The sequence below is a fragment of the Dasypus novemcinctus genome, chromosome 4 (genome assembly GCF_030445035.2).
Source record: "Dasypus novemcinctus isolate mDasNov1 chromosome 4, mDasNov1.1.hap2, whole genome shotgun sequence".
Taxonomy (NCBI): Eukaryota; Metazoa; Chordata; class Mammalia; order Cingulata; family Dasypodidae; genus Dasypus; species Dasypus novemcinctus.
Genome location: NC_080676.1, coordinates 157565005 through 157586120, shown reverse-complemented (window position 1 = coordinate 157586120; position 21116 = coordinate 157565005). Strand labels below are relative to the sequence as shown.

The following is a 21116-nucleotide window of genomic DNA, read 5'->3' as shown; positions in this document are numbered from 1 at the left end:
GTTGTTCCAGGCAGGGGAGGGGGTGAAGAAGGCCAGAATAGGGGGTCAAAAGGCAAGAGAGAGCAAAAGGCCTTTGCGCTTGTTTTTTGAACTATTATTCTGCCCCTTTGCTAATGACAGGAGAGGAGTCACAGCTGTTCGCTACTTTGATTGATTACCCCAGCCCTCAAACCCTGGGATTTGAGGGTTTGCTAATGACAGGAGAGGAGTCACAGCTGTTCGCTACTTTGATTGATTACCCCAGCCCTCAAACCCTGGGACCAATGCTAAGGTCCCTGGAGAACATCTGGGGCTTCTCCTGGCTTCTGGAGGAAATCTCATTCTGAATGGAAGAATCACGCAGGTTCTTCCAGCAGCCATCTTGGGTGTATTGAAGAACACGTGCTTAATGGCGTTGGTTTTTCTGCCAGTTTCCAGATGCATCTATTGATTCCCTATTGAGCCTGCTTCATTCCTCCCTCAGAGAGTTTACACCTTTATTCTTAAAGGGGTGCGAAGGATGATGATCATTCTTCTGTAGTTACTTCCTGGTGGTTAGGGGCAGTAGACCCTACCTGACAAGGTGTAAAACTCTCCTGCTGTTCTGCATTTGGAGGAAGATGGATCTGGCATCCTGGGTGAAGCTGGATGAAATTCCCATATGGCTAATAAGATGTTGATTCTGGAAGAAATAAGTTTAACTAGAATTTTGAGGATATATGGTACCACTAAGGATACTGGACCACAAAAGTAGAAAAGTCCAGGTGCCTATAAAGGCTGCATCTTCCAAAGTTGGTGGGTGTGATGGTTAGGCTATTGTGTCAACTCAGCCAGATAATTGTGACATTTGTTTGATCAAGCAAGCACTGGGCAAACTAATACAAGAGCATTTATGGACTTCAGTCACCATTGACTTTACTACAGTGGTAAATCATAGATAGCTGGTTATAATTACATCAGTCAGGGAGACTGCCATCAGCAATGAGTGACGCTTAACCCAATCAGTTGAATGCCTTAAGAGGGGAAGTGATTCCTGGATTGAGAGAGAATTTCCCAGCTTGTCTTTGGACAGCCAACATCTCCCAGCACTGGTCAAAAACCTCCATTGGACTTTCATTGTAGTCCCTGGTTGCAACCTGCCTGCGGAACCTGGACTTGTGCATCCCCACGGCTGCATGAGAGACTTACAGAATCGCATACTATTGACAGATATCGCTTGCTGACTCTGTTTCCCTGGAGAACCCTGACTAATACAGTGGGGAATAGTATTATTATTATTATTATTTGAGTTATTTTATGCTGTTTCTTAACTCTAGGGAGAGATTGCAATAGATAGCGGGGCTTGGTATAAATTGCCAATCCCAGTTCCTAGGGTGGAGGGGAAGAATGAGAAGAGGCATTGCCTTTTTAGTTACACTATAGGGAGAAATTACAGGAAATGAAAACAGACAAGGTTTCTTAAAGGGGTGTCTGGCTTGCCCTCCCCCTATCAATAGTCGTTCAGGCTGGACTTAGAGGGAACAGCTGGCTTTGACACAGACATTACTTAGCTTTGTTTCCTTTTTTTTTTTTTTTTAAAGATTTATTTATTTTGTTTCTCTCCCCTTCCGCCTACCCAGGTTGTCTGTTCTCTGTGTCTATTTGCTGCGTCTTCTTCGTCCACTTCTGTTGTTGTCAGCGGCACGGGAATCTCTGTTTCTTCTAGTTGCATCATCTTGTTGTGTCAGCTCTCCGTGTTTGTGGCACCATTCCTGGGCAGGCTGCACTTTCTTTCGCACTGGGCGGCTCTCCTTACGGGGCGCACTCCTTGCGCGTGGGGCTCCCTTACGCGGGGACACCCCTGCGTGGCATGGCACTCCTGGCGCATATCAGCACTGCTCGTGGGCCAGCTGCACATGGGTCAAGGAGGCTCAGAGTTTGAACCGCGGACCTCCCATGTGGTAGACGGACGCCCTAACCACTGGGCCAAGTCCGCCACCCAGCTTTGCTTCTTAAAGAGGTATTTCAGGCCATCCAATGACTGGCACTCATATGTCCCATCGGCTGCTTCTGGTGAGCTGGCACTTTCTTGGGCAGCTGACTTCACTTGGGATAAGTGTACCAAGCTGGAAATTCCTTTAATAGCTAAGAGAGTGATCACTACTACAGAGTAAGGTTCCTTCCATTTTGGCTGTAATTGAGAGTGAGGCTTGTTTATTTTGCCTAGTTTTGATCACAGCCTGGTTTTCAGGTCCTGGGTGAGGAAAGATTGTCCACGGACTATCTCAAAAGGGCTAAGCTGAAGTGAGTCCTGGCCACCTTGTTTGCTGTTTCCCTTCTAGTGGGAAATGCTTAGTCCTGGCACGATGGCATGTGGGTTTGCAAGTCCTCCCCTGGGTATGAGTGGGACAGGTTCTGGAACAAGTGCTAAGAGGGAGACCTGGGTTACGCATGTCTTTCACCTGGTGTGGGGTGAAGACTTAGAGGTCGCCCCCAAGTTAATTTGGTGGCTTTTTAAATTAAAAAGCCTGTTACTCCCACTGCTCTCAGTCAAGGTGGTCATTTTTTATATTATAGGCACAGTCATTGACCACTTAGAAAATGACTTTTAACATGTTCAGTATCCCTCTGTGTATGATTTAGAAAAGATATCACCATAATCATCAGGCATATATCTAGAAAGGAGATATAGGCATAGTATTTAATAGTAATTAATGTACTACCCAATGCTTAAGTTTCTCTTTGAGCTGCAATTAATAGATCTAAGCTCTAGGCTTGCAATGCCTACATGTTATCTCTCCATGGGAGCAGACCATAATGCCAGTTGTGTATGTTTTATTTATATCATGCTGGTAATCATTGCTCCACTTGATATGTCCTTCATTCAGCTAGCCTGCTGCAGTACCAGTGCCCCTAGAGAGAAGCTAGGAAAGTAGGCTCCAGTATTTCACTGGCCTGGGTTCATAGTGGCCTTCAACACTATGAAACAGTGCCAGCCTGGAGGCGATATCCATTGTACATTTGGCCATTTGAGCCATCATTGGCTGCTGCAGGAGTTTGAAAGTGCAATGTAGTCTCCATTGACTTCAGAAGCACACTCAGCGATGTAGTAGATACCTTTATTGTGTTAGGGGTCAGTGAGCAACCTAGCCAATAACTCATATGGAGAGGCCCCTGCCATGTGTTGAAGGCCTGGTTTGAATGAACGAGAGTTTGACAATGCTGAAGTCTATCTCTTGATTTTTATACACCTTTTAAACACTTCCAGTGCAATGTGTAACATATCAAATGAACTTAACTTTTTAGTACTTTACTTCTTACTTCTATACTTTACCATAAAGACATTAATTAGCAGGTATTTAACTTTAGCAGTATAGGAAAAACTATTTTTTCCATTATTTTATGAAAACTGAAGATTCTTAGTGGAATCAAGATTATCTTTCTTTACCACCACTTGAATATGCAGATTGAGGTGGCTTCTGACAGGTTTCACTGCTATGGAGTTACTTTTAGCCATTAATTAGGTTCCTAATTAGTAATGGCTTCCTAGAAATGCTTCAGTTTAGAAAATGCTTTTACAAACTTTTTATAATTAACCACAACCACAGACTGGTTAGTTTACCTTAAATTACAGTTAGCAACCAATGGAATTTATCCATTTAAAAGAGAGCAGATCTACATTTCTTTAAGTTAATTTCATTAGATATGAACTTTTATCATCTTAAAGATTTAATAAATTTATATACTTGGTATTTCATAAACCTAAGGAGATAACACCAGAGCTAAATAAAATTGAAACTGTTATAATTTATGCAAGGAATGTTCTTTCTCCTTCTTTTTAGGAAGCTAACACCTCTTCTTTACTAAAAATAAGCTTAAAGCACAATGACTCTATGTTCTGGAAAACTTTATTTTTCAAAGATCTTTCCATGGCTTTCAAGGACTTTTTCTTTACTTGATATTTGCTAACAGGATTATTAACCACCCTTGTTTTAAGGCTGTTAAAAGGTTTAAATTGAGGGATTACAGGACAAACTATGATTTTTAATTTCCCAGCTTAGAAGATAGTTTCAATCTGTCACATATTGTCTTTCCCTCACAGCTCTTGCCAAGAGAAGGCCTTGGGGGTAGAGCAGGTTAAAGAGTTTGGGAAAGACTTTTCCTTTCCCACGTTTCTATATTTAGATTTTTATATGACCTTCCATCCTGCTCAGCCTTACTTGGGCTCTAAGAATACTTATTCACACGTATAACCATTTGATTTTCCAATTTGAATAGAGCTCATCTAAGAATTTTCACTCATTAATTTGATATTATCATCCTGATGTATGAAGTTATATATTGAACAAATAGGCAGACATGAACAGAGTTTGACACAGAAACACAGGACTCACTGTTATAATTTTCATTATTTTACAAAATAAGTTTAACTGTAAGATAACATCTAAAAGATTTCTTTGCAGGCTCTTTTTAATTACTCTAATTTGTACTGTGACCATGCAGTTTTGCACAAGAATTTTGTTCCTTAATTATTGTCTCATAACCAAAATGTCCCCAACGCTTTAATACAATTTTACTTTGCTTTAGAACTTCTTCACTTTGACTTTAGCACACACTGGATGAGCAAGACTCATCCTATGTATACTCACTGAGGCTATTGAAGCCTCAGGGAACCTGGTTTCTCTCATTAATTGCCACTTTTAGGAGCCACAACAGTCAAGGCAGGAGGCCTCCCTTCTCAGTCCTCAGAGATAACAGGACTCCAGGGGCTGCCTGACTGGAAGAGTGGATGTTCAAGCCCGAGGGCTGAGAATTCCACCAGGCAGCAATTTAGTCCACACTTGGAGCCAAGAGAGAAAGCAGGGTCCCTAATACCAGTAGGACAGGAGATAGGGATGTCTCAAATTTGCTTTCCCCTGACCACAGGGGCAGAACCTGTTATGAAATAACCGTAAGCAAAGGCAAGCGGTGAGGCTAGGCTTGAAATGACCTAAATATAGGTAAGTTCGGTTTAAGATTTACACTTACAATAGTAGGTTTAGGCAAAATCACATGGGACCCACCTTGTCCCATGCCAGGTAGTTGGGTGTGGTCGATAGGAAGGTGGGCTTGCAAAGGCATGGACCTGCAGGAAGGCGCAAGGACCTGGCTTTCCACCCACTGTTGCCACTGCTGCCTAAAGGAGAGGCGGGAGAAAGCAATGGCAGCCAGGCCCGAGGGCAAAGCTAATGGCTGCTAAAAAGACTTGAAAATGTGGCTTCGCTGGGCTCAGAGCTCAGCCAGGGAAGCCCTGCCTTGGCGGGGCCCTGCTTTGGGCCCCTGCCCTGTATCCCCGCCCTCCTGTCTGGGATCAGGCTTATCAAACCTGGGCATGTGGTGCAGACGCAGAGAGGTCCCACACCCCAGCATCCTTCCTCCTGGGATTCCGTCCTGTGGGGGCTCCTAGGTGGACCTGCTTAAAAGGGATAACCAAAAGGGGACATTAAACAGGATGCAATTCAAAGTTACTTCTTCTCCTGGCTGGCTGTGCCAAAACATACAGGTGGATTTTCTCTAGGTTCTTGGGTAAGCTACGAGAAATGAATTTCTAGAGCAAGCCGGTTTAGGTTAGGTCAGTTCTTTATTAAGGCAAGGAGGAAAGAGGAATGGGAGATGGGTCCCAGGTAGGGAAGAAGGGGCTGAAGAGTGATGAAGAGGACTGACTTACAGACTATAATTCCCCATTGTAGATGATAAATGCCCAAGTTTTACTTGCGTGTTGTTCTGAAGAAGGCCAGAATAGGGGGTCAAAAGGCAAGAGTAAGCAAAAGGCCTTTGTGCTTGCTTTTTGAACCATTAATTATTCTGCCCCTTTGCTAATGGCGGGGAGGCGTGTCCCAGCTGTTTGCTGCTTTGATTGATTACCCCAGCCATCAGACCCCGGGAGGGCCCAATGTTAAGGTTCCTGGAGAATATCTGGGGCTTCTCCTGGCCCAGAGGAAATCTCGTTCCTAACGGGAGAATTGCACAGGTTCTTCCAGCAGCCATCTTGGGGGTACTGAAAAACATGTTTAATGGCATTGGTTTTCTGCCAGTTTCCAGATTTGTCTATTGATTCCCTATCAAGCCTGTTTCAGGTCTATACCGATTCTCATTAAGATTTGAATCTGTACATATTTTTGAGATTGAGTACTATTTCACATTTATCAGCCACTTGGGTATCCTCTGTTTTTGAAATTCCTGTTCAAGTCTTTGGCCCTTTTTGTTTTCTGCCTTTATCTTATTGAGTTGGAGTTCCTCATGTGTGCTTTGTTGGTTATTTGTATTGCAAATACCTAGTTGCATTCCATAACTTGTCTTTTATATAGTATCTCCTAATAAATAGAGGTTCTTAATTTTAATGTATCAATCTTTTCAAACATATGGTGCTCTTGATATCTTTCAACTAATCCTTCCCTACTTCAAGGTCACAAAGATATTCTTCTATATTATATTTTTTAAGAACATTAGTTTTGCCTTCCATATATACTTTATAAAAAAAAATCCAATTATCTTAAAAAAAAACAAAAACAAAATAAAGCAAAACTAAATTCTTTACCCCTGTATTTCCTATTGGCCACATAGTCCCCATCTACTTACTTTTCTTCTAAAGTAAGAATCATTTAATAATTCCTTTAGTGAGGGCCTGTATGGGGCAAACTCTAAGTCATTGTATTTCCGAAAACATCTTTCTTTGTCCTCAACTTTAATGAGTGTGGCTGGGTGTAGAATTCTAGGCTGACAGTTATTTTCTCTTAAAACTTTGAGAGGATTATTGAACTCTTTTCTGGGCTGTGCACTGATGAAAAGTCTGCTTTCCAACTACTACTTCCTTAGGTAGCTTTGGAGACTGATTCTACCCCCTTGATACTCTGTAGTTTCACTACGCTTGTGTCTTGGCTTCAATTTATATACATACCAACCTTACAGGTGTTCTTTTGCAGGTGACTGTAGCCTAAGAATGCTGTCTGCCCCCTCATTCTAGGAAGTGCCTTGTGAGGAGCAGGGAAGGGGTGGATTTGTATCTCTAAGGAGAGTGAGAGGAGACATCCTGATACTCACCAAGGGAGGGACAGTGGACCTTGTGATCTTAAGACTTCAAAAAGGCTTACTTGATGCTCTAGGAATGATTGAAGTAATGAATATCCAAGTATGTGATTACACTGATAACAATGATTGTACACTGGATGGACTTATACTTTATTAAAATGTATCAGTAAAATTGACTTGCTAACAAAAATTATAATAAAATGTGCATTAAAAAAAAAGCCTACTTGAAAGGCATGCCCTCAGAACGTCCATGTGGAAGAGGTCTTATGTTTGCCCAGGAAAACATGTAGGATCTATGGTTTTTGTACGGCATTTTCCTTTTTCAAACTACCAGTACATAGTGCTTTCTTATTATGGAGGGTCTGATTTTATACCCCTTCTCTGTGGACAGACCATCCGCATATTTCCATCTCTATACCCCTAGCTAGGCTTTTCCAGAGATTGTTAACTCTCTACAATAGACCCTCGAGTGGGACAGACGTGCTAGGAGGTGGGGAAGACAGTTCTAACTAGAGTAGGAATTCAGTACCTACTCTATTTTAAATTTAAATAATTTTAAATTAATTTCCTTTTTATGTACTTGAATTGTTTGATTATATACTTTTAAAATAACTCTAGTAAACTTATCAATATGGCAAACCACACATTTTCTTAGATGTTTCAAGATTGTGCATAAACTTATAAGGTTTCAATTTTTTTTGTTAAATCAATTTTATTGCTATATAGTAATAAAGCATACTATTCATCCAAAATGTAAAATCAGTGATATCTGATTTAATCACATAGTTGTGCATTCATCACTTCCATCATTAGAGCATTTTCATTATTTCAGTAATAATAAACAAATAGGCCAAGCAAGAAAATTCTCAATCTATGAAGATTTCAATTTAAAATCTTAAGTTAATTATACAAGTATATAAATTATAAGGCTATCAGAGCCACATTTTCTAATATGTTTCAAGTATTTAAAATACCAAATATGCACAGATTCCTTATAACCAGAAATATATATTCATGGTTTTGTTTCTTTCAAGCCTTTCTATACTTAAAATTTCTTTGGATTAGGAGATGGGTGATCTTTAGAAGAAAACAGTTACTGTCCTAGTTAACTAAACTCATTTATTAGCAGATTATTTTTGGTATTATTTATGAATTCCAGAAATAGATATTAGATTATGTTTGTAAACTGGCCTGTTTGCACATTAGATTGTATGGGATTGAGAGTCACTTTTACTTGATTAATAATGATCAAGGCTTTGACTGGACCACGTCAGTAGGACTTTGAGTTTCCACCCACCAGGGGGACTCAGAGGATACTACGTGGCAGAAGGAGTTGGTTGGAGTTTTTTGATGTGGAGCCTGGGGAAGAAAAGACATGGAGAAGGAGGACACAAGGGAGTTTTGATCCTGAAGCCTGGGAAGTGAACACACAGAAGAACACAGAGGGAGAGAGAAGGCTCCGTTAGACACAGGGCAAAGGCCCTGGGAAGAGAGGTGAGTCGTTTGCCTGGTAGTCTACAGCTGGCCTTGTTGAGAGACAAGCAGCTGAGCCCCGAGAGAATCGAGCCCCGGGAGAGAGACAAGACTTAACCCAGCCTACAGCACATACTGGAAGAACTGGGGCCACGGAGCCTTAAGAACAAGAGGAAGGCTGAACGTCGGCAGCCATCTCGCTCCAACACATGGCAACAGACTTTGGTGAGGGAAGTAACTTATGCTTTCTGGCCTTTTGACTGTAAGCTGCTACCCCAAATAAATACCCTTTATAAGAGCCAATAGATTTCTGGTATTTTGCATCAGCACCCCTTTGGCGGACTAATACACTGTCTTTTTCCTTGAGTTGTTAGTGAGACGCCACATACTTCTGTGAGGTATCAGTGATTCCTTAATCCTGAAGATTGTAAGCAATGAGCCAATGAGCCCAAGCCCTTGGATTTCAGTTATCTGTTATTTACTTCTATTTACTCATAGAAGTCTGCAGGGTGTGCATAGGGTGATGAATTCTCAAGATACAACCCAAAATATATACATTCTTTTTTTTTTTAAGGAGCCACCAGAGATTGAACCCAGGACTGTGTGCATGGGAAGCAGGTGCTCAACCCCTGAGCCACATTGGTTTCCCGAGTTGTTATTTTTTTTTAAAGATTTATTTTATTTATTTACTACCCCCCCCTTGTTTGTGCTCATTGTCTGCTTCTGTGTCCATTCATTATGCACTCTCTGTGTATCCTCATCTTCTCTAGGAGGCATGGGGCACCGAATCTGGGACCTCCCAAATGAGAGAGAGGCACTCAGTCACTTGAGCCATCTCTGCTCCCTGCTTTTTTGTGTCTCTCATTGTTGTGTCATCTTACCACATCAGTGTGCTGCAGCAGCCCATTGCGTCAGCTTGCTGTCTTACTTGTCTCCTCTAGGAGGCACTGGGAACCAAAGCCTGGGACCTCCTATGTGGTAGGTTGGGTGCCCAAATGCTTGAGACACATCCACTTCCCTCTGAGTTTTTTTTTTTTATGTTTGCTTGTTTGTTTTTGTTATTAGGAGGCACCAGGGAATGAACCCAGGACCTGCCGTGTGGGAAGCAGGCGCTCAACTGCTTGAGCCATATCTGCTCCCCACATTCATTTTTTTTTTTTAAGATTTATTTTTAAAATTTATTTCTCTCCCCTTTTCCTCCCTCCCCCAGTTGTCTGCTTTCTGTGTCCATTCACTGTGTGCTCTTCTGTGTCTGCTTCTACTCTTGTCAGTGGCCCGGGAATCTCTGTCTCTTTTTGTTGTGTCATCTTGCTGCATCAGCTCTCCGTGTGTGCAGCGCCACTCCTGGACAGGCTGGATTTTCTTTTGCGCTGGGTGGCTCTCCTTATGGGGCGCACTCCTTGAGTATGGGGCTCCCCTACGCGGGGACATCCGTGTGTGGCACAGCACTCCTTGTGCGCATCAGCACTGCGTGTGGGCCAGCTTCACATGGGTCAAGGAGGTCCTGGGTTTGAACCGTGGACCTCCCATGTGGTAGGCGGACACTCTATCTGTTGAGCCAAGTCTGCTTCCCCCCACATTCATTTTTAATCTTTGGATTTCATGAAATCTTGTACTCTGTCATAATTTTAGGACCACACAATTATTAAGGATCTCGCCTTCATTTAACAAGACCCAAATGAATTTTGATTGTCTCATGTAGCTTTGTCTGCTTTAGAATCACATCTTAGGAGGTCTTTCTACTGATACCCTCTTAACGAAAGTATTTACAATTTACCATCTTCATCAATATAATATATGGGTCCATGAGACAAACATGACCAAATAATATTCTTCATAATTTATTGTACATTCTTTTATTGTGGATCATCATGGACTTGTGGCTCTGCATAAATTTGATGCCTTTCAGTTTGATACCCAAAGTGCCCTAACCTGGCTAGTGGGAGCCCTTTCAGGTTGGCTCCTGTATTCTTTTGGCACTACCCCATTTTTCTCTGAAGCCTCCCTGCTTTCTGGCACAAGATGTTCCCCACTTATCAGGTATCTCCATGACAAATGAATCAGTCATTTCTCCAAGGAACACACACACGGCAGGGCCTGGGCACCAGGATGCACTTTGGGTAATGTGACTCTGGAGCCATTTAGTGAAGACAGCTAAAAACAACATATATTTTTATTTTAAAGACATGAATTGATTTCCAATATAGTTTAACTCTACGGTGTTCTAATTTAATTCTTTTGATGATATAATTTAATCTCCTTTTATAAAGAAAATGTAGATTCTTCACAAAATAAACTACTTTTTGCTTGATTTGGCAATAGTTGTTCCAAAACAATACAATAGTAATACAAGCATTAAAACTTCTGAATAAAGAGCAAGATTTTCTATATAGTTCCTTTTGTTCTTAGAAAGGAAGGATGTGTAATAACTCATCATTTCTCATTCCATGTGGCTACTGAAATATCCTTTTGATGGAGAGTTCAGTTCCATTGTTTCAGAGTCTTTCCATTTGAAGGTGCTGGTATTCAAACAAGTGATAGTTTTAAGTTCTTAGAAGGTGGCAGAATTTAGCGACTTTTGCAGTTTTTGAGGCAATTTTGAGATGGGGGAGGAGATGCTATCTTACCATTTTATTTTGAAATCTGTCAGCTCAGTCTACAACATTCTGTATAGATTTCAGTTCATCATCCTTGAATCTCTCTACTATGACTTAAAGAAGTTATAAGATTCATTAATGAGATCTCTAGCCACACAGGTTTTTCCTGCCTATTATTTAATATCTGATATTATTAGAACCTATATATTTTTACCAAGTTAGGTAAATAAATTTTAATTCTAATCAATACTGTCTTGATCTTAAAACTTTCAAGTTTATATGGCTCCCTTTTCTGAGCTAGATCTTAAAAAAAAAATATATATATATATATATATATAAAACATTCCATCACCAACTTAATATATTACATATTTACGCCAAGATTCATAGTGAATAAATTCAAATGATTCTCCCACTTGATGTTATCTTGACATGGTACTAGTCCATGTCTTTACTGCAGGGAGATCAGGGAGACAGCAATGATAGTATCTTGAAATTCTATATAATTAAGAAAGAATAACACATTAAATATAGCCTCTTAGGGTTTTATGTGAAACCATCTTTTAATTCATGGATTAAAATTCATGTCTTGCTTTCTGTCATCTTTTATTTTAAATTACAGACAACTCTGACATAGGTCTCCAAATTTTCACAGGCTTTTTGATAAGTGTAAAACTTCCCAAAGCAATAACAGAGAAATAACCAAAGTGTATCAAAATAAAATATAAATAAATAACAAAATTTTCAGCTTCATTATGTAATATAGCTATAATCATTGTGGAATTTTAGAGGCATTCAATACAAAAATTCCCAAATTGTAATAAATGTTTTTAGAACCTGAAATGCCAAAATGAAATCTTTCACCAAGGAGGGAGAGCCATCACTGGCTTCTTCCTGACCTTCCTGGAGCCTGGGCATTTGCTAATTGTCAAGATTTAAAATTACAACTCTTCTCTTCCTTTGAAGCCTGACTTCAGGCTAAGCCTCTTGTCTCAGCTATCTTTTAGCGCATGGCTTGTCTCAGTCCAAAATTAAGTTTCTCTTTTTGAGTTTAAATCATGATCAGAAAGGATGAGTGGTTTAAAATGATTTTTTTAAAAAAAAGTTTTTCATTTTTATTATTTTTTTTAATTTCCCCTTCTTCCCTCCCCCCGTTGTCTGCTCTGTGTGTCCATTTGCTGTCTGTTCTTCTGTGTCCGCTTGTATTCTTGTCAGTGGCACTCAGAATCTGTCTCTTTTTGTTGTGTCATCTTGCTGTGTCAGCTCTCCGTGTGTGTGGCGCCAATCCTGGGCAGGATGCACTTTTTTTGCACTGGGCGGCTCTCCTTATGGGGCACACTCCTTGCGCGTGGGGCTCCCCTACATGGGGAACACCCCAGTGTGGCAGGGCACTCCTTGCGCGCATTAACACTGTACATGGGCCAGCTCATCACACGTGCCGGGAGGCCCTGGGTTTGAACCCTGGACCTCTCATGTGGTAGGCGGACGCCCTATCCGTTGAGCCAAATCTGCTTCCCTAAAAATGATTTAATTCACGTAATATTTTACCTCCCTATATGGATATTCACAGTGCCCCATTTGGGCTAATAAGCACAGGCCACAGACAAATAATCAAAGAAAGGATTCTTCCCATTTTTCTTTACCACACAAAGCCTCATAATTGCAATTAAGCATATATTTTAATTATTTTCTTCACAGAGCACCTTTTCAAATAGTCATTCTTAAGACCCTGGTGTCTCTGAACATCATTTTAAGTTCATAACTTTAATAAATGCTTTCAGCATTCTAATATTGTGGCGGGAACAGTCTTTTTTTAAAAAGAGACTATGTACTTTACTAAAATAGAACTGTTCACAGATATTTAAATTGCAGCATCTATTCGATGGTTCCTATTAGACTGGGATTCTTAATTTCCAAAACAAACTATGGGAAGCAGATGTGGCTCCAGTGGTTGAGCACCTGCTTCCCACATGGGAGGTCTGGGGCTCAGTCCCTGATGCCTCCTAAGAACAACAAGAACAAAACAAACAAGCAGACCAATGAAAAACCCAACTCAGGGGAGCCGATGTGGCTCAGTAGTTGAGTGCCAGCTTCCCACATACAAAGTCCTGGGTTCAGTCCCCAGCCCAGTACCTTAAAAACAAATAAAAAAACGATCCCTCTTTGCTCTGTTTTTACTGAGAGAGCTCAGATTGCTTTCCAATTAATTTAAAGTTCAATCAGGTGATGAGTTAATTTTAGTAGCACACACCTGCCCTGGGGAGGAGTCCTCACCTGTTTAATTGGGGGAGAGGGTAGGAGAGCTTACTCTGGGTGGTGATATTCTCTTAAAAGTGAGCATTGTGCCTTGTCCCCAAACTATTATTCCTTTTTTTTTCTTTTAAAGATTTATTTATTTCACCCTCCCCTCCCTACCACTGTCTGCTCTCTGTGTCCATCTGCTGTGCGTTCTTCTGTGTCTGCTTATCTTCCTTTTAGGCAGCACCGGGAACCAATCCTGGGACCTTCTGGAGTGGAACAGAGGTGCTCAGTCTCTTGTATCAGCTCAGCTCCCTGGTCTGCTGCATCTCTTATTGGCTCTCCTCTGTGTCTCTTTTTCTTGCATCGTCTTGCTGTGCCAGCTTTCCTCTCAGGCCATCACTCCACTCGGGTGAGCTCCCTGCGTGGGCCAGCACTCTGTGTAGGCCAGCACTCTGCACAGGCCAACTTGCCGGAGGCCCCAGGAATCAAAACCTGGACCTCCCATATGGTAGATGGGAGCCCAATCGCTTGAGCCACGTCCACTTCCCTGTTACTCCTGAGGATTGCCTTCCTAGGGGCAGGGAACTAGAGTCAGGATTTGAGAACCTGAGAAGGCTTTTTTGTATAGAAAGCCTGTAACTTGGATGGGTTCCATAGGTGGAGTGTGACCCAGTGAGCTCTCCTCTTCCCATGCAGTGAAGTTCTCATAAACAAGGACTTCTTAAAAATTCTTAGCCTGTGGTCTTTATTCCCACAATTTGGAAAAATTTTGTTGGGTGTGGAGCACCCCAGACTCTGGACTTTGGCAGTGCTTCGTACTGTAATGTGTATACCACTCACCTGGAGATTTTGTGCAAGTGCAGACACTCCCAGGGAGTCTGGGTGGGGCTGGGATGGTGCATTTCTCCTGGTGCTGATGCTGCTAGTCCAAGGACCCCACGGAGCAGGAAGGGACTGCAGGATATGGATCAGATGCAAACACAGTGAGGGTCCTTGATGCATTATTTTCACCTCCTTCCCCTTTTCCTTTGCTTTCTGGGGATGAGGAGTCTAAGCTCCATCCTTGAACTTTTTTCATCATTTTAAGGAGGAATCATAAACAGCCTCTTGTGTGACTGTTTTTCTCTTACTTCTCTCCTATATTCCTTCGTTTGGAATTCTTTATAACCTAGAACTGGCAGATAGGATTGACTTCAAAATGTAACCTTCTCATGATTTATTCTGAGACCTGATGCCTTGAAATATCTAAGGACAAAACTGGAAAAGTTCCATCCTGTCTAGATGGAGTTATGGCATCCATGGGAAGATGAGATTGTTACACCTTAAGGAACCTGCAAACTGGAGATGCTTGTGACCTTTAAGTAGAGGAGATGACCTCTCTAAACCTAGCCAGTTCCTGTAGCTCTAAGCCCGTAAGTTTCAAAAAGGCTATCAGAAAGGGTGTTTGTCCAGTGAAAGAGGAGAGGCTCTCATTTTTTCGTTTGTTAATTCAATTTATCTATACGCAGAACTTTCTATGGCAAGAATGTCTTTCAGAAACAGAAAGCAGCCCTAGACCCATTCTACACACCAGGCCAAATGGAAGAAGCAATCTCAAATAAGACTGAGCACTAAGAGTCCATAATGCCCCAAACAGGGAATCTTAGGGGTTCTTACCATGCAAACAGCTTACCATGTAGAATATTTAACATTTTCATTCCTCATTACAGAAAGGGGAAAATCCTTTATCCTTGACCCAAGATTTTGATATAAAGCATGTCACAAATGATAGCCTAGAATAAAAGGTGAGAACTTCCCTGCCCCACCTAACAGGAGGTATCTTATAGAAAAGTTCTTGGAAGCGGACTTGGCCCCGTGGTTAGGGCGCCCGTCTACCACATGGGAGGTCCGTGGTTCAAACCCCAGGCCTCCTTGACCCATGTGGAGCTAGCCCATGCGCAGTGCTGATGCATGCAAGGAGTGCCGTGCCATGCAGGGGTGTCCCCCACGTAGGGGAGCCCCACGCTCAAGGAGTGTGCCACGTAAGGAGAGCTGCCCAATGCGAAATAAAGTGCAGCTTGCCCAAGAATGGCATTTCCCACACGGAGAACTGACACAACAAGATGATGCAACAAAAAGAAACACAGATTCCCATGCTGCTGACAACAACAGAAGTGGACAAAGAAGATGATGCAGCAAATAGACACAGAAAACAGACAACCGGGGTGGGGAAGGGAGGGGAGAGAAATAAATAAATAAATACTAAAAAAAAAAAAAGTTCTAACAAAGACCATAGTCTGTGAGACTTTCTCTATTATCAGACATTAAAGAACATAGTATTGTTTGGGAAAGTAATTTCAGTTTACCTTAGTAGATGAAAAAAGCAGAAATAAATAAAAACGTTAAAAGTAATAATCTGTTTAGGAAGAAGTAAACCAAGAAAATGTGTTATCACAGGATGATCCTCCCTGATCTGGAGGGAAGTTTGAAAAATTGAGTGTGGGCTCAAAAACAGCGTCAATGTTCAACTAAGATCGGTAATGAGAAAAGGAGACGTGATGATATTGGGATCTAGAGAATTTTCATGTTTCTTTTCTTAATTATGCTAGAATTGAGCTTCTGTGAATGGTTGTAGGAAGCACCAGCAGAGAAATATCAGTGGAAGATATAGGGGAGAGATTCTGTATATAGCGAGATACCCAAGGTAACTAAAAAAGAAGGATTTAGAAGAAATTGTGGGATTCAGTTGTACTACAAGAGACAACTCTTTCAGGCATTGGGTCAGGAAGGATGAGCATATAAAAGAGATTCTACCAAGCAACTTGTGTTTTCTCTGTTAAGGAGCACAGTCACTTGTGGAGAGTGGGAACAATGGTTAGAGATGGTGTGCTAAGGGACTTGAAGAGCATAGTTTACAACTGATCAGAGAAACAGTCCTCAGAGTTGAAGACTTGGGACGTGCACATTGGGGTTAGGAAGGCAAGGCTCAGTAGTCCAAGTGGCCAAGGTCAGATACAGAAACACTGTAGCCAAAATATAAGTGGGGCATAAAGAAGAATTGTAGGTCCAACCTAAGAATTTTAAGACTAGTATAGACAAAGAAGGGATTTATGGATATATTTATACCAGCTTCAGGAAGAGGGAAAAAACCAGGTTTCAGCAACAAAGGTAATCAGAGAGTCTGATATTACCAAGAATTTTTGGTCACCATTTCTTCTCCTGACTCCTGGCCTTCTGGCTTAATTTGCATGGAATGGCTTTCTGTATGACTTTGGGAAAAGAACTACTAGCCTTACCCAGATGTCCTCTTCAGATTTACCACAAGAAAGGAATTACTCTTCCTTAGTTTCAATCAGAACAAAAGCTGAGAGTAAAACGTGACTTTTTCAACTTGGGATGCCTACTGCTCTAAACCGAATGGTGGCAACTGGGTCTAGTAATTCCCCTGAAGTGTACCACACATTAGGAAAGGTTAGGGAGAGGGGATAGTTCCCTATCTGAATAGGATATCCAGTCCAGAATCAGCGAGGAAGAATTCTGAGTGTCGTTAACATTGAAGTGGACAGTCAAGTTCATTGTCTGAAGTGGGTTCTATTTTTGGAACTAAATAAATCCAAATAAACCCCCATGCTATTTGAATAATTATCTCTATTTTAATTTTATAAAAGCTATTTGCTAAGAAAAACTAAAAATATCTAGTCTTTGGTGATACCACTTAAAGAAATATTCCCTTATTTCACTGTAAAAAGTGCATTGTTGCTTAAACATACTTCTATCTTAGAAATACAGTATTACAAGTCTTTTCTGTTATATAAATATAGGATTCCAAGTTTATTTTATTATGCTTTTAAAAGTATAACATTTTAGAGAAAGATGAAGAAAAATTGATAAATATTTGTTTGAAAAACTACTGACAATAATAATAGCACCAGAGGGTGGACACGTGCATCTTGTCAGAGAGAACTGAACTGAACTGAAAAGCTCTCCACAGCAGCTTGGGAGGCAGCCTGCCTTTTCATAATGCTGATTAAAAACTTCTGTCATAGTTTATCAGAATTATGGCGGACTGACGAAATACTTAGAAAAACCTAGACATTCTGTCAGGTCAAAGTTGAAGGATGCAAAGTTGAAGAAAAGGAAAAAATTCTGCTTTCTGCTGTTTTAAAAACTTTCCAGATAATAGTTTTCTTTAGGATCACACATCAATTTCCTAAGCACTGAATTTCTTTTAGAACTATACTTTATTATTGTCACTGGCTTTATCATTATCATGTCCATCAGCAGCAGCACCTCTGCGATTCCCTAGTACCTTAATATCAATTGTCCTGCATTGGGGTGACAAGTAACTTGTTCAGAGTGATGTGAAAGAGCCTCTCATTTTAAGCCCTTTTTATTCTCCTGACTTGTAGCCCTGTATTATGGAGGGGCTGACTCTTCTCAGAGGATACTAATTTCTGACTCCAGTGATAACGATTTTAGATCTTGTTTCCCTGCTGGGTCCCAGTTCAGGTTATCCTCTACGATAGTCTAGGACAGGGCCCTGCTCATCACCGACTATTTTTCTTCTCTTCTTGGTCCATTGTAATGTTTATCTTGTTTTCGAGCTCATTGCTTTCTTTTTGGTCTCTTCTGCAGGGAGAACTTACTAAGCCATCTGACCAGAAGTTTGAGGTTCTGAGAGTGGGTACTCTATACGGTTATTTTAAAGAAGATGAATAAATGGTCAGAGCACTTTAAAAATCTACCTTTAAATTAAGTAAGACTTCGGAGGCGTGTACTAGATTGCTTTTTACTGCATTATGCCATCTATTTAGCGAGGGCCAGAACAGGAAAGCAACTCAGTGTACTGCATTGTGTACGTGTAACGTACCTTAAAATCCTGGCTGGATAAAGGCGTGGTATAAGAGACCTCCTCACCTTACTTTCCCAACTGGGCGAGTCACTTGGACTCCCCGCTTGGTGCTGGATATTGACCAGATAAACAGATACCCAGCCTCTTCCCCCGGGCACCGCGCCTCCCCACGCTCCCCAAGGGCGGCCAGGCTCCGGCTTTAACAGGTGGGCAGCCCCGCGGCCTCTCCCCACCCTGTGCTTCCGACCCCTGCCCGGCCGTCCCCTTCGCCTGCCACCTCGCCTCCCCGCCTCCCTTCCGCGCATCACGTCCCCAAGCCTGGCGTGACCGCTCCTCTCCCGCAGCGCGGCCTCGCTTTGCTGCCCCATCCCGCCCAGCTCCGCGCGGCCTGCTCTCCCCGCCTCCCGTCCAGCCCCAGCTCCGCGCAGCCCCCCACCTTCCCCCACTTTTCACCACCCGGCCCAGCGCGACCCCGCGCCCCGGCCCCGGCCCCGGCCCCCGCCCCGGCCCCCGCCCCGGCCCCCGCCCCCAGGCCCGGGGCGGCCTCCCCCGGGCGGCGCGCCCCTTCCGGCCGGCGGGGGCGGGGCCGCGGCGCGCGGGGCGGGCGCGCGGGCGGCGCGGGCGTGCAGGCCCCGGCGCGCCCGCCGGCCATGCTCATCACGCTGTGCTACCTGTACCTGTGGGCGCGCTGGGGGCGCCGGCCGGCGGCGCTCGTGCTCGCCACGGTGCGGCGGCTGCGCGCCTCGCGCTGCTCCTTCACCTTCTGCGGCGCCGCCGCCCGCCCGCGGGGCGCCCGCGTGTGCCTCAGCCGCGGCGGCCGCGTCTTCTGCGTCGGCGACAGCCAGGTGGGCGGGCGGCGCGCGGGCTGGGGGGCGGGAAGCCCCGCGGCCTCCGCGGCGCCCGAGCCGGAAGCGCGGTCCGGGACTCCGCCCCCTAGCCGGGCGGTGCGGGAGCTCCCGGGTCCCGGGAACCCTGAGGCCGCGCGTGGGGTCCCCGAGGGCCGGAGATGCTGTGAGGACGAAGGGACCCCCGCTGGGACGCCCGGAGATCGGAAAAGGCGGGCGGAGACCCCGTGGTCGGGCCCCGGAGCGCGGGCGTGGGTCTAGGGCGCGGCTCGCGGTACCTGTGTGGGGACCCCAGCAGCATCCGCTGCACCCCAGGGCGGCACCGCCTAGTGTTTTCCCTTAGCTAAAGGCTAAGGAACTTGACTCCAAAGAAAGCAGCTGCCTTCTCAGCTTTCTCTCAGACATCTCAGGGGTGACAGAAACTGCCTTTCCCCCCTGCGTCTGGTGCAGCTGCCGTGGTGACCAACGAGGGCTCCACGCTTTCTAGGAGCTTGGCTGTTCAATTTCGGTTTCCACGCAGGACTTAGGATGGTGGCTGCGGGTTCACGTGGGGCCCCCGGCAGTGTGACTTGGGCCGGCTGGCTGATCTCTAAATCTCTGATCCCTTGTGAGAGAGAACTACTGTTGGAAATGAACCTGACGTCTCAGTGCAGTTCGGTGCCAATAGTTTTCATTGACGTCCTTAACCCGGTTTTCCTTAACATTTAAAAGTGTTCAGCCTTTAATCAGTGCCTTGCTTTTTTCCTTTCTGGAAAGGTGGCTCATTTTTAGCTTAAATGCTAAAAATGTTTTAATGAGATTTTCTATAATGTGAAACCATGATACCCGTGTGGGAATTTAAAATTTTATCTCAAGCTTGAACATTCTGTTGAAGACTCTGCTTAGATAGGGGATTATATTGTGCTGCCGAATCAAAGATCCCCTTTCTTGTTAGTATTCTAGAACACAGGATATAAATGACACCTTTCTCAGTTCTCTCAAGAATGATGCCTAACTGGTACCTAGTTAGTTAGATGCCAGGAAGAAAAGTTCACTCGTTACAGAAAGTGGACACTTTGGGGGCATTAGGGCTTAATTCTCTCAGGAGAAATTAATTAATTAATTAATTAATTAATTCTCCAAGTCGAGAAAGCCAACTTGAGGAAAAACTGAGCGGTGGGTTTTTCTATTGTGGTTTACACACTGGATTAATTAATTTTTAATAGCTTTTTTTATTAGAGAAGTTGTGAGTTTTGAAAACAATTGTGCATCATGTACAGAATTCTTGTACATCACCCCACCACCACCTTGCATCGTTGTGGAACATTTGTTGCAAAGTATGAAAAAACGTCATCAAGTATTATTGCTAACCATAGTTCATAGATTACATTTGGTGTATTTTTTCTATAATCCACCCTATTATTAACACCATATGTTAGTATTGTATATTTATTATAGTTCATGAGAGGACACGCTTGTATTTGTACTGTTAACCACAGTCCATCCCCCACCACAGGGTTCACTGTGTTATACAGCCCCCTGCCTTGTACTCTGCATCCATAGTGCACACTTTGTAGCTCTCAGTTTCATCACAGAGCTGTTCTGTCATAACCTCAGTTGGTTTTAGAACTTTTTCCTTCAATAGAAAAATGGATTAATTTTTAAAAATAATCTTTAGGGTTTAGATCAGAATAGAAAATTTGGACACATGGAAATATTGAGATGTAAAGATCTTAGTACATTTTCTTAGAGAACAGTTTTACTTTTGAACATTTCCATTGCTTTTTTTGGTCTTTTAATTAGCTAATTGTAGCCAATGCTCTCCAGCCTGCTTAGGAGTGGAATGGGGTGGGGTACTGGCCTCTTTGCTGATGGTACCCCAGCCCCTGCCTGTCCCGGGATGCTGGGATTCCTTTGCACACTTCTTTCCTTACCCTGGAGCTTTGCTCAGCTCTACTGTCTGATGGAGGAGTTCCCCAGGGCTCTGGACTGGGTATGAGTCCTGCTCTGTGTCCTTATAAAGTTTAAATCACAGCGCATATTTCCAGTTTTTATCTCTTCTCTCTTTCGGGACTGGGTCTGTTTTAGCATAGCAGTGTGGTCTGTAATAGTTGCTCAGTGTTT

General features: G+C 43.1%; 1 protein-coding gene and 1 long non-coding RNA gene across 13 annotated transcripts in view; one reads left to right on the top strand and one right to left on the bottom strand.

The window, feature by feature from the left end:
• Positions 1 to 21116, top strand: part of HLCS (holocarboxylase synthetase) — a 239049-nt gene that overhangs the window by 10881 nt on the left and 207052 nt on the right. For 2 of the 12 annotated variants that reach the window (XM_058296217.1, XM_023583469.2), the window contains exon 1: positions 18768 to 19013. The exons of 3 other annotated variants lie outside the window; for them this stretch is intronic. In XM_058296217.1, the coding sequence (XP_058152200.1) occupies positions 18819 to 19013 (195 nt within the window). In that variant the 5' untranslated portion in view covers positions 18768 to 18818. Of the gene's footprint in view, positions 1 to 18133; positions 18375 to 18764; positions 19014 to 19080; positions 19226 to 21116 lie in introns of those variants that run through there. 7 more of the 12 variants (XM_071214965.1, XM_058296220.2, XM_058296216.2 and 4 more) reach the window with 7 other exon arrangements.
• On the bottom strand, positions 1531 to 18956 carry LOC111759422 (uncharacterized). The gene is made up of 3 exons (XR_002793410.3): positions 18846 to 18956; positions 14178 to 14291; positions 1531 to 5995 (listed from the first exon to the last, which is right to left on the bottom strand). It is a non-coding gene; the product is annotated as an uncharacterized lncRNA (long non-coding RNA).